The sequence below is a fragment of the Parasteatoda tepidariorum genome, chromosome 8 (genome assembly GCF_043381705.1).
Source record: "Parasteatoda tepidariorum isolate YZ-2023 chromosome 8, CAS_Ptep_4.0, whole genome shotgun sequence".
Lineage (NCBI taxonomy): Eukaryota > Metazoa > Arthropoda > Arachnida > Araneae > Theridiidae > Parasteatoda > Parasteatoda tepidariorum.
Genome location: NC_092211.1, coordinates 36,484,894 through 36,498,784, shown reverse-complemented (window position 1 = coordinate 36,498,784; position 13,891 = coordinate 36,484,894). Strand labels below are relative to the sequence as shown.

The following is a 13,891-nucleotide window of genomic DNA, read 5'->3' as shown; positions in this document are numbered from 1 at the left end:
CGGCAACGACGTTATATATATATATATACGCACTGCTTACCTTATTAATAAATTCAGTCAGTTCAGCATTATTAGGTACACGTCCTAATGCTCTCACAATAACTGAAACATTCCTGTAATCACAAATATTAATGAAAAGTTTAAAATTATTCATACGACTTATTAAAATGACATATATACTGTATCTTGCCTTATTTCTTAATCAACTATTACAATATAAGTCGTTACCTGTTTTGACGTTAATTTTCTGCTGTAGTTAATATGTAATATGTTTGGTTAACCAAATATGCTTAGATAGCACAACTTTTTTAAATGATTAATTTGGGAACAAAAAGATTTTCTTCTTCTTCAAGTAGCTGAATACTCGATTTTGTATAAAATTTAAAAAAAGATCTTAGATATATAAACACTACGCCAAACTCACTACGACATATTCGCAAAAGTAAAATTTATTTATGTACGCTATTAAAAAATTTTCAATTTTACATTGCACATTATGTTGACTTTTATTATTGTACTGAAAAAACACATTCTTAAAGTTAAATTAATAAAAAGAAAAAAGAAAAGAAGTAGAGAAGGAAAATTAACGGTACTTTTCAGTTAACCGGGCTCAAGTCGCCAAAAAATATAGACTTTTGATAACTTTTTTTTTTTTCTTAATATTTTTTTCATTATATTTATTTTTTAAACATTTTACTTAATAAATGTTTCCAGAAAATTAAATAAAATTAAAAAATTAAAAAAGAAAATTTAAAGATTAGTTTTCTTTCACCCGGCTAACTGAAAGTACCAAATTAATTTTATTCAGAATCATTCAGCACCGAAAAAGATGTTATTGATCACAACTAACTCATGATAGTCAAAATTTACCACAATCAAGAAATTTTTCTGCCAAATTTACTTTTTTTGTTACTGTACCTGGTATTTGTTTATGTTAAAAGTGGTCACATTTTTAATAGCAGAAATGAGAATTAAATTAGCTGATTAAATTAGCTAATACATTTTTAAAATAGCTATTTTCGGCCTGTTTAAAAACAACTTGTAAAAAATGAAAAATACCATAGATGCATACAATTCTATTGAAAATCAAACTTATTTGGAAAATTTATTACTTGATATCAGTTTTTCCATTTTCATTCTTATCAAAAACTTTGAAAACTTCTTTGATCTGCTTCTGTATGTTAATTTTATAGGGGCTTATACCTAATAAAAAAATATTATTAATTTGTAAATGAAAACTTTTACTTTATAAAAAGTAATATTTATAAGTTATCGAATATTTTATCTAAAATTAAACTTCCTCGGTTGATTTGCTAATATTACCAGATACTTCTGATATTAAGATGGATAAACGTTTTATAAAATGTTTGAGAATTTTTATTTTCACTATTTCAAAATTAAATCATATGATTTGTAATGATCCTTTCAAAGGGTTTGAAATTTAGGAATTGAAAATAACCAATTTGTTTACGTCCTAACCTGGCTGTCTACGCTAAGAACAAAACACATTTTGCTTGGTTTTTTTAATAACATAGCAATTATATTACATCAACAACTTCAATTGAAGAAACATTGAAAATTGAATATAGTGAATGACGCTAAGGTCAGAATATAGTTAAACCTGCTCAAATTTAGATAGAAAATACTGGCACAAATATAACATCCTTGCGCTGTTTGAAGGAGCATACTCCAAAAAAAAATAACACTGCGAGGATAAAAAAGATATATATTTTATTTTGCTTAAAAGATATTTTTTGTCACTTTATTAATTATAAACAATAACCAGGGCTCGAAAAAAATCAGAAATTTTACCCGTCCCCGAGGACGGCTTGTCCAACAATGTACCCGTCCTCCTTTGAAACCAACCCGTCGCTTCTAAATAAATAAAAATATAGATTTCGCTTATTTGTTACAAACATTTGCATAAATTGCACAATGAATTAGTAGTTATTAGGATTAAAAATACTAGGATTACATTATACAGTAATAAAAGAAATACTAGGCTACTAATAATAACCTAGTACTTCTTTTATAAAATAATTTATTTCTTTTATGAAATAATTTAAATGACAAAGGTCAAGTTATCTGGAATGTCAATTTATCCGAGGGTACTGCGTGTTTTAAAGGAATCAAATATGACGTCTGCTAGTTCCGCAATCAAGCCAATGATTTACAGAGGTTTCGGCACAGAAATCTGAAAAGGGTTTTCTATTTAAGTAGATGTTCATAATTGTGTTTAACGTTTCTTGTTTAAGACCAGTACGTATTTTGTTTTTTTGTAAGTTCATTGCTGAAAAGCCCCGGTTGAAAAACGCTGCAGTACTCCCAGACCAAGAAAACATCAATTCCACCATGAGCAGTATGTTGCAAGGAATTAACGGGATTTCTAGATTAGAGGGTCATTTTAGAAGTGAGGCACAAGACTCTTGTAAGATAACAAAAATTGAAAATGTATCACGAACATTAACGGGAAAATGGCCGTCCGCGCGGACGTCGGATTCGAAAAATTCGTTGCCCGCGGAGAATTTTTGACCGCCGAGGACGGGCGGACGGGTGGTTTTTCGAGCCTTGATAATAACCCTTTACTAAACTTTGAATTTTATTATTCTAGCGTGATTTACTTTATCAATATGGTAAGTTTATACTATGTTTCAATTCAGTACTTTCGTTAAACTCAGACTTTTTGTCTATGTACTTTTTTTTATTAATAATCGAATATCTCTTAACCGTAGTGTTTTTTACATATTATAATTTTAAATTTTTTATGGTAAGTCTGAGATAGGGCACCCTAATAAATCTAGCGGGAGGTCTTTTGGTCTTTTTCTCGAGTTGAGAGTATCCTAATGAATGCCTGCAAGCGATATCATGCGTGAGTAAATAGTGTCATTTGTTTATGCTATGATTCAGCATCCAATCATGTTTAACACACACGCGTGACGGCATTTGCAGATATTCAATTAAATCTGATCCAAACATTGATTCAGCATGATAATAAAACAAGCCTAATAACTGCAACGTTAACAGACCAAACGCAGCCAAGTGAATAGGCCAAACTATGTGATTTCAGTGGTATTCCTTTTCCCGTGTTGCAAGTACTGAATTGTTAGATGTTTTGTATCAACTCAAGCTTGTATCATCATGATAATTTTCCAGTTTCAAACATCCCATGTTGATTATTTTGGTTAAATTTATCACAAATAACCAAGACGTTTCAAAATGCAGGGTAGGGGGTAGTCACGCATATTCGATTATCAGAAATTTTAAAGAAAAAGCTTAATTGTTCCCTAATTGTTGAAAACTTTAAATCAACAAAAAAATAATAATACTTTTACTGTCGAAAAAATGCTACAAATTCTACAGTTCCATTTATGATGTTAGGCGATTCAACCGGAGCAGGAAAAATCTGAAGTAATTTCGCATACAGATTATTTTATAGATTTGAATTAAACTTTATTGTACCTTTCGGTTAGCCGGGAACAATTAAACTGATTTTTTTTGCTAGTTTATTTATTTATTTTTCACACAAAAAATGGAAATATAAAAATAAAGAAGATGTATTATGGAATATATACATATATAAAATATAAAAACTGGATAAAAAATTGAAATCAAATGATTAAATGAATGGAATAAATAAATAAAATAAATAAATAAAATAAATAAATAAATAAAATAAATAAATAAATAAAATAAATAAATAAATAAATAAAATAAATAAAATAAATTTAAAAAATATATAACATAAATAAATAAAATAAAGAAGAGTTGATAAATACAATGTAAAGTAAAGCATAAATTATAATGTAAAGTAAAGAATAAAGTATAAAATAAAAGTATAAAGTAAAGTAAAAATAAAGTAAAGGAAAAGAAAGCCCAACGTAAAAAAGTAAAGGAGAGGAAAGCGCAAAGTAAAAAAAGGAAGTAAAAATAAAGTATCAGGTAAAGAAAAGGAACGCTCATAATAAAATAGTAAAGTAAACTGTAAAGTATGGAAAAGTAAACTGTAAAATTTCATTAAAAATAAAAAGTAAAGTTAAGGATAAAATAAAAGGAAGTGCAAATTAAAATGCAAAGTAAAGTCAAACGTAAAGTATTAAGTAAAAGTAAAAATTGTGGTATAAAGTAAAGTATAGAGTCTAAAATATAGTAATGCACAAAATATAAAATAAAATGTAAATAAAAGTAAAGGATAATGTAAAATGGGAAGTATAAACTGTAAAATATTATCTAAAATATAGTGTAAACAATAGAGTAAAGTATAAAGTAAAACATAACGTTAAGCAAAATGTAACGCAAATAGATAAATATTTGTTCAATCCAAAAAAGGGAAAGAAATATTTGTGCAATCCAAGTAGAGAAAAAAAAATATTTGTTCAATCCAAGGGGAGGGGGATAGATTCGTTCAATACAATCCAAGAACTTAACTTTTTCACATCCCATCCCAATAGAGGAGGAAGTGCATGTCTCTTGTTCATCTCATGATTCTTGGCGAGGGCAAAAAAGGAAAAAAATTTTTTCCTTTTTTTCATATCATTAATAAAAATGAACCATAAATTTTTTTTCAAATCATTAATAAAAATGAACCATAATTTCATATAACACTGTAATTATTCGGAAAATTCAAAAACTGAGTCACCGATAAACAGTTTGTTCAAACGTTTGAGTAATTTTAAAATAATTTTTCAAAAGTGTAATCATGCTCTTTGACATTAATGTATAATGTTATAAGTAAAAATTAATCCTAATTTTGAGATGAGATGGCGAATTTTGGGAGCTTCTTTCCTTTAGTTCAGGTTATCGTGTATCAGCAATCTGGTATTGTGTCGTTATCAGTAGTTATAATATATAGTAGAGATATATTTGTAATTATCAACCATGCAGTATTTACATAATAAAAGTCACTGTGAAATGCTATGCTTCTTATGTAAACTTCTATTTTTTTTTAAACTTGATAATCAGTAATTTGTAAAATTCGATAGCAGAGAGAAAATCTCGTGCCATTTCATCACGTGCAGAGTGACGTAATTTTCCTCACTTTCACTGACATTAGTAATTTTTAGATTTCAGTGAATACTTGTTAATTTCATGCATCTGTAAGAACTAGTTATTTGTACTTTGTACTATAAATATCGTTTAAGTACTCGAAAACTGATATTATGGCATTTGTAAAAAGCAACTTGTTATTATCAAAATACAAGCAAATGTATTCATATTTCATTTCTGGCATTAAAATCGTAAGAGAAGAGTCCACAGTATCTCCAATCATAAAAACTTTTTCAATTTATCGTTTTGATCCGGAATCTTCAAAGAAAAAGCCACGTATGCAAAAATACCAAATAGATACAAATAATTGCGAATCAACAGTTTTGGACGTTCTGTTCAAAATAAAGAATGAAATAGATCCTTCTTTGACGTTCCGTCGATCATGCAGAGAAGGTATTTGTGGTTCTTGTGCCATGAATATAGATGGATTAAATACTCTGGCTTGCTTACATAAGTTCGACCCTAACGACAAAAATGTTGTCAAAATATACCCACTTCCACATATGTACGTTATAAAAGATTTGGTGGTGGACATGGACCAATTCTTCGAACAGTACAAATCCATTCAACCTTGGTTGCAAAGAAAAATCGAAAAGTCAACTGATCGAAAGCAAATCCTGCAAAGCGTTGAAGATAGAAAAAAATTAGATGGTTTATATGAATGCATTTTGTGTGCATGTTGTACAACTTCATGCCCAGAGTACTGGTGGAATGGTGAAAGAGGATTTCTTGGTGCGTCAGTTATTTTAAATGCCTATCGTTGGATTATTGACTCTCGAGATGAAGCTACAGAGAAGAGATTGGATATGATGAAAAACAAAGTTTCAATATACAAGTGCAAAACAATCATGAACTGTACATTGGCATGCCCGAAACAATTGAACCCAGGAAAAGCTATAGCTGAAGTCAAAAAATTGGCGAGTGGATTAGTTAAAATCAAGCCACCAAAATCGCCCCATTAATTAAGTTATTACAGCTTACAAATTATAAAGCTAAAGTATTAATAAAATATAATGCTTTATGTACAAGTTTGCCTTTACTTCCGCTGTTAGACATGAAGTTCAAAAAAAATGAAGTCAAATAATTGTTCGTACCGTAAAGAAGAAGAGAATTAATTTTCATAACTATTTGCGAATTAAATTATTTAAATTCAGAAAAAAAAATCAATAATATTGCATTAACGTATTTTACTGTGCTTATACAAATTTTGTGTTACTTCCAACTTTTTTTTATAAACTTTTCAACTTTTTCAAATGAAACAAAGATAGTTTCTTTTAAAATCTTATATGGTACGAGTTTTGGAACGATTGTGAATACTGCCGCCAACACCAAAATGGCACGTAATAATTTTAGCAAAAACTCTTAATTAAAGTTTTTTCGTTTCTTCGCATTACAGAGAAAATTAAATTTACTATAAAAATTTTAATTTACTAATCACACAGTAAAAAAATAATAGTTTATATGATCCCGTGTATTTCACTGAATTCCAGTTACATCGTATACTAGGATTGTACAGTCTAAAGCTCTAGATACGTATAATCCAGAACATTACAGACCTTTTTGCAATATATAACCCAATTGATGACAATTTATTAAATATTAATTCAAAAAATATTTTTGAAAAACCTGACTTTACCATTAATAGTAAATTACAAGATTTACTTACATTTTAATGTAAGCTTGGCGATAGGTTTTTGATTCTGTCAAAAAAATTTAATACTTATCAGTTTTAAATTTAGGTCTCTAGCTTAAAAAATAAAAAAAGATCGTTTCAAAAACCTAATTTTCCTTTAAGTATTACATTTATAGACAATGTTTGCTTCGATCATAAAAAGACCAACTATCACAATGCATATACACTATTATTATTCCTTGTATTGTACTCGAAATTGAGTAGGACCTTGTAGTGCTGTACATAAGTACTGTGTAGTGCTGTAATGCAATCATTCCTGTCACATTTTGATTATGGCTAGTATTTTGATCATTGTTGTTGTTTCTTATGACACTTAGACAAGCCAAACACGCTAGCCAATAGCCTTTACGAATTAAGTAAAGAAGGTGCACCTTTCGTTTGACAAGAGAGCACCGCATGGGTGAAAGTACGTCTCAGTGGAGCAGAATTCAGAAGAAGGCACTGCCTCACTCTGGACTGTCAAGCTAAACATGATGATGACTAAAATTTAATAATTCTTTCACAAAAAGTTATAACCCTTGACCTAAAGACACGTATGTAATAGAATGAGGAATTTAGCTGAATTATGTAGTTTTTAATAATTAATTAATTAATTATGAAAAAATTAATTGTAAGGTATAAAAAATTTTATGTATTCAAAATTGTCAGATGTTTTAAAGCTAAATTTAAATTTTCACGTCATTCGGTTAATAAAAACTTGTTACCACCTTTTATTTATTTCATTAATCTGGTATCAAATTTGCTTCACCGAGTAGGCTTTACTTAAGGAATGCCTATGAAAATCTTTCTACCACTTTTTATTTATTTTTAAATTTAGGGTCACGTTTAATTCACAGTACGGAAGTTTACGCAGGAATTACTTAAAGGCATAACGATTCCAGAGTCATGCTTTACCTAAATCTGTTTTGACCAAAACGAAAAACTGGCAACATTCCATATTTTATACCAAATGTTCACTTGTCTTTGTAGACCTCCTAATTTTTAGAATTTTATGAAATTTATTGTCCGGAGTTATATTTAGACACTAAATTAAATGTAATCAAAAAATTTTATGTTTCTTCGGAAAAAAGAAAAGTCAATATAATATTCTACCACATATACATAATATTCTACCACATATACACTATAATATTCTAGCATATTCTGCCACAATTACAGTTAGATATAATTTAAAAGATTTCTTTGAGATATTGCCATAACATTTTAGAGTATGAAGATACAAACAACCATTCAAAAGTTATTAGGGTGGTGATTCGTTTTGATTATTTTTATTATTTCCTGAATGTAAAATGATCATTAACATCTCAGGATTCAATAACGCTAAATCGGAATATTAAATTTAGAAATATAGACGTTAGTATCGATCACATACAATCAGTATGCAGGTACTAACATCACGTACATTATAGACTTGGTTGCATACGTTAGAAATATTTCCGGAAAATGTCACCAAAGGTTATAAATCAGAAAAAGGTACTTAACTATATTGGAAATTTTTAAAGAAAAAATGCAATAATAAAAGTTGGATAGCTTATCGTGATAGCCAGGAATTTTCGAGGAAACTTTTAAATACATCAGAAACTAATTTTAAAGCTATTTTAATTTACAATTTTCTCACCTTTAAGCATAGTGACTTGCGTGTGATTAAAATTGGACTTATATTTACAAGTCACGAGAAAAATGCAAAAATGGGTTATTAAATCTTTATTAACAGTTAAATTCTTACAAAAGCGAATATTTTTATGATTTTAACCATTTTCATAAAACTGCAAGCATTTTTTTTACCATGGTTTGTTTTTTATTTAAAAAAAAGGAAAGTTTAAAAATTTACAATTAAACAAAAAAAGGACAAAGTATTATTTTTAAATTTAACCAAGAAAGTGAAGGTCATCAAAATTTTTCCTGGTTATCAGGCTTGTAACCAAAGGTGAGAAACCTCATCAAACACCTGTAAGCTACATGCTAATGCCTGTTTCAGATTTAGAATTCTAAAAACAATATCATTCGCCATTAAACATTCTACGATTTTCAGTAGACAATGATTATATGAGCTTGTTAGAATTGCGAAAGTTTTAAATTTTAAGTATACCAAACTTGCTTCTAAATGAATGTTTCAAGTGATTCTGAGTTAACATTGGAGCTTTCTGACTCCTACAAAACATCAAAGGTGAAAGACTATGTCTCGCAATTTATCCTTTCTGACGAAACTATGGTGGATGTTAAACAGTTACTTGAACACGAAATGAATTATGGCTTGAAAGATCCAAATTCCGATATGCAAGGAACTTCAATGGAAATGAGAGTTACCTTTTTCACGGAACTTTTTAATGGATTTGAAAAGGGCGATTATGTAATTATATTTTTAGATAAAAGATATCTAGTTTTGGCTCTAGTTAAAATAAGTCCTGGTTTTTCCCCCGAAACAAAAACACAAGTTTACCCTTTAAGTGAGAATGTCAAAAAAACTCCTTACATTAAAATATTTGAATACATCAGCGATTGTTTGCTGGAGTTTTTTACCGAATTAAATTTATTGGAAGAAACTCAAGTTGTGGGGTTTTGCTGCAACTTACCAGTCGTACAATTAGGTATTGATGACTGCACGATATGTTATTTTACTTCTGAAGCATCTAATTTTCCTCTGAATTGTTACGACATTCATCGATGTTTCAATATCGTTCTTCGCAAACCGAAATACAAGAACTTAAAGTTCGATCTCGCAGCCATTTTGAGCAATAACACTAGCTCGTTTATTTCCACTGCGTACATCCATGGAAATATAGATATGTTGGTTAATTTTGAAGATGATTGCAATATTCTGTATTGGGAAGATCGAAAGTTAGTTGAAAAATGGCGAAAATCTGAGTCAAATGAAGGAAAAGTGCTTATTGATTGCGATCTTAAGAATTTTGGGAAGTTAGGGACCATAGACTTTATTTCAACAAACCATGATTGGGACATAATACCAGAACACCTAAATGACAATTATGAAAAACACTGTTCTATGGGTCAGTTATTACTTCCGAACTCAGTTCTTGAATTGATTAAACGAATATTACTTTCATTGCACCACGATTTACTCTACTGTAGAACTGCAAACATAGAGTCATTACAAAGTAAAGGTGTGTCTTTAACAGATGTTATAAATCTTGTGAACAATAAAAATGACGATCAAGCGCTCGTACTTTTACCTGGAGGAACTGTCTGTGGCACAGTAGATGATGCTAAAATCGCATGTTATGTTATCGATATAATTCTAAAGCGAACTGCACAGCTAAAGTCAATCTGCCTCGCAGCATTCATGTCGAAATTTGCATCGAACGACTTAGTTGTAATTATAAAATCATCATTGTTTTGGCAATATTTAGAATATGAAGCTGATATCAGAAACATAATTCAAAAACTACTACCCAAAAAAAAGTTCCAATTTTTTCGTCCAAGCAATTTTGCTAACTATGAAGGTGCCGCATTAGCGACTTCGATAGCTGTAAGAATGGACAAAAAAGAACTTCATTTTTAAGTTTCTAGTTGAGCATTTGGACATTCTGTACGACACATTTGAACATTTTTTTTATTTTTTTATTATTTTTTTAGTTAAAAATCTGTAGTATGGAAAAGGAAATATGTTATTTGAGTGAAAGTATGTTAAATGTATGTTCTCTATATAAATGGAAAGTAAACGCATGAGGCGATTTATAAAACTATAATTCCATAATTTGTGATTTAAAATTTGCTTTGGACTTACCGATACAGGAATTCTAACACAGCCTTTATATCTAATGATACTAACTAATTTGAATTTTCTAATTTTCCATACACGAAAATTTTCTCCATGCATTCTTCATTTAAAATATGATTATTGATTCATCGGTTCAGCTCAAACTGGTATAATTATAGATTTAAGATTGAATTAAATTGTGAAAGCTTAATGACACAAGAGCTGGATTCAACTTTACTGTGTCAAACATGAAAAAAAAACTATAAAGAATTTAAGGAATAGCTACAATACGGTGTCTTAGATGAATGAGTTGTAAATTTTTTTCTGCTAATATGCCAAAAATTAAAAGTTTTCATTGTGTGCAGTCAGTAAATAGTGAGACAGCTCCTATTTTACTTTAATTAAGAAACCTCAAAACAAATGTTCCCAAAATATTCTGCTGTTACACTAGTCGTAGTCACAAAAAAAAATCTTGTGCTATTTCTGTTGCTTAAATCAATAACACAAGCACTCCTTTGCTTTATCATCCCCATAAAAAAATGAGCACAGCTTTTATATTATTGTTATTATAAGTAGTAGTAATAGTATTTAAATTATCTGAGATGTGAAAATTACTGGGGGGGGGGGACAAATCTATACTAGATGGTTCATTGTTTAGGACTTCTTTCTGAAATTCATGTTCCCTCTGGCTGAGTTCACTGTGAGAGAGTCAACATTAGCGTCTCAGCTTGCTGCGTCCTCTGTAAGTAGACAGCAGAAGCAAATTTTGGAAAATCAAAATCCATACACTTGAGCAGAAAACGCGACTCACTGAGACGGTGATATCAGCTTAGACTGCGAACCAAACCGTTTGCTGGAGTTTTTTACCGAATTAAATTTATTGGAAGAAACTCAAGTTGTGGGGTTTTGCTGCAACTTACCAGTCGTACAATTAGGTATTGATGACTGCACGATATGTTATTTTACTTCTGAAGCATCTAATTTTCCTCTGAATTGTTACGACATTCATCGATGTTTCAATATCGTTCTTCGCAAACCGAAATACAAGAACTTAAAGTTCGATNTAAAAACTTTTAAGTTAGGAAACTATGTGGAACTGAAAACTGCATTGAACATAGTTCTAAAAGAGAACGTCGTAGAAATGTTTAAAAACTATTTTTGACAGTTAAATACGAAAAATATTAAGAAAAGGGAAATATCGTAGTACATTCCTATACAACTGAGGAGAGGAGAGCAAAGGAGTGGATCAGAACATGGCACCGATCTTTTCCCCAGGTGACGTATTCGAGCGTTGCGATTGCGAATAATGTGGAGCCTTAACATCCGTGACTTTTATTCTCAAAACGGGTTGTTGCGGGAACTTAATATAAGTTATAAAATCATAAACAAAAGCACGCTTTCTCTAACTAAACATACGTCTTTTTTCTACGAATTCGGTTTTCTTACCTAGATTGAACTGCTACCTGGAAATATGATCCCAGTAGTTTAGTCGAGAAAACGAACAAAAGTTTCGGCACCTTAATTTTCTTTTCCTTTTTTATATTTTTTGATTATATCTGTGTCCGGGTCCCTTTTCTTTATCCATGCTATATGTTATTTGGCACTTCCCAATCTGCATAGTAATCTGTGAGGTAAAAGAATAAGTGGATCCGTCCTATTCCTTACACTGATTATTACGCTCTTATACCAATACTTTTAAGAACTATGTGTTTTGAATTCATTTTATTTAATTTCCAATAGTTTAAATCACTTACATGACTCACAAGAAATTCAAATTTTTCATTTATATTTATACTATATTTGATATTTTTATTTATATTTATATTATATTTGATATTTTTATTTATATTTGATATTTTTATTTATATTTATATTATTTTTCTATATACTTTTTTTAATTTTTTACTAGCTGTACCCTGCGTGCGTTGCAACGCTTTCAGCTTGAATTTAAATTTTGTATTTAAGTGTGTAAATGAGATTTGTGATTATGATTTGAAATGAGAATTTTATTTAATGGTGAAAAAACCAGTGATAGTCTCAACAATTAATTCTCTATGATATCGTTAGTGCATTCTCAAACAGACATGTATGGTGATGCACACCGACCATGAAACATATTTTGGATGATGATCTGAAAAAAGTCTGGATCAGTGGCGACATGAATATTTCTGCTGATATGAGCTGACCAATTTGTCATGGTGTGATTTTTTCAATAAGCCAAATCATGTGGCAATTCTCTTTTTCCGCCATTCAATAGAATACATCAAACACCGTGTCTCTCCAAAAACATGATTTTTCGCAATAAAACCAAGTATAGAGCTTAATATTTGTTTTAACTCACGTGCGGTAATGCACCATGAAGATCCGATGATGTTTGCTCAAGTTACTAAAGCTCTTTAATTTTAGCTCAAGCAGGATTGCATGGGAATGTAATAAATAACTCTGGCTGCCCATATGCCCACTGATACTTGTTGCACCGAATGAAGTCATTTGGAAACACGAATGTACTGATATATATTCCTCAAGAAAAGTTTCTATTGATTTGTTTGACCCGATAACAACGTTGATAATGGCTTGGCCGGCGACGTTAAATCTGGTAGCTACACTTTGCCTCCAGAACAGCAAATTCCAGCTGTTTCATTCTTAAATTTGAGAGCACTACAAAACATACATAATTGATCCATTTTTCCAATGATGACGCTTGGGTGTAATCTATAGTTGGTTGTCGGATCGTAGTGAAATGCACTGAGATTCAAATCAGAGTATTGGCAGCATCTGAGTAGCGAAGTGCGTTCTTGATTGGTTTTCATTCTTGCATCCCGTTGCTCTGATGTTTCCGACGAACGGGCTTGAGTAGTGCATTCTCGATCAGATTTCATTCTTGCTTCCCGTTGCTCTGATGTTTCCGATGAACGGGCTTGAGTAGTGAGTAGTTGATTTGTTAACTGTCTTCTTTCCCGTTACTCTAACCGGTTAGGGCATTGTGTTCTCGATTAGTTTCAAGTTTTTTTCCCGTTGCTCCGATGTTTCTGAAATACCGACAGTTCTTTTTCTGCATGCTTGAGATGTTGATCGACTAAGAACGATTCGTTTAGGCAGCATATTTTTGCAAGTATTCTCTTTCAAGCAAAAAGAAATGTAAAAGTTCACAGTGGTCGCAAATTTGCTAAATCGAAAATTCACATATTTATTTTAAATAATAAAAAAAGCAATAAAAATAAAATAAAATAAATAAGAAATATAATAATGATAAAATTTAAAACAGAAATCTATTTTTAAAATGAAGGAAATAAAATGAATGTGAATTCGCAAACTTTGTAATAATAAGCAATCTAATAGTTTTCAAATTACAACTGTCAGCAATAAAACCTTCAAAAACCATATTTAATTGAGCTAACCTAAAATTGCATACTAAATATAAATAATTATTAAAAGCG

General features: G+C 30.1%; 3 protein-coding genes across 3 annotated transcripts in view; 2 read left to right on the top strand and 1 right to left on the bottom strand.

The window, feature by feature from the left end:
* Positions 1-8,432, bottom strand: part of LOC139426325 (dynein regulatory complex protein 8-like) — a 24,214-nt gene extending 15,782 nt beyond the window's left edge. Inside the window, exons 1-3 of the mRNA XM_071184651.1 lie at positions 8,355-8,432; positions 1,113-1,203; positions 41-113 (exon numbers count right to left, since the gene is read on the bottom strand). Coding sequence (XP_071040752.1) covers positions 41-113; positions 1,113-1,203; positions 8,355-8,364 — 174 coding nt within the window. The 5' untranslated portion in view covers positions 8,365-8,432. The remainder of the gene's footprint in view (positions 1-40; positions 114-1,112; positions 1,204-8,354) is intronic.
* LOC122271268 (uncharacterized) lies at positions 5,020-6,065 on the top strand. Its single transcript, XM_043051996.2, has one exon. The coding sequence runs from the start codon at positions 5,157-5,159 to the stop codon at positions 6,003-6,005; it is 849 nt and encodes a 282-aa protein (XP_042907930.1). The 5' UTR covers positions 5,020-5,156; the 3' UTR covers positions 6,006-6,065.
* Positions 8,433-8,626: 194 nt separating the features above from the next.
* On the top strand, positions 8,627-10,379 carry LOC107436868 (hexokinase HKDC1-like). The gene has a single exon (XM_016048689.3). It carries the CDS (start codon positions 8,841-8,843, stop codon positions 10,254-10,256), a length of 1,416 nt encoding a protein of 471 aa, XP_015904175.1. The 5' UTR covers positions 8,627-8,840; the 3' UTR covers positions 10,257-10,379.
* Positions 10,380-13,891: the final 3,512 nt, after the last annotated feature.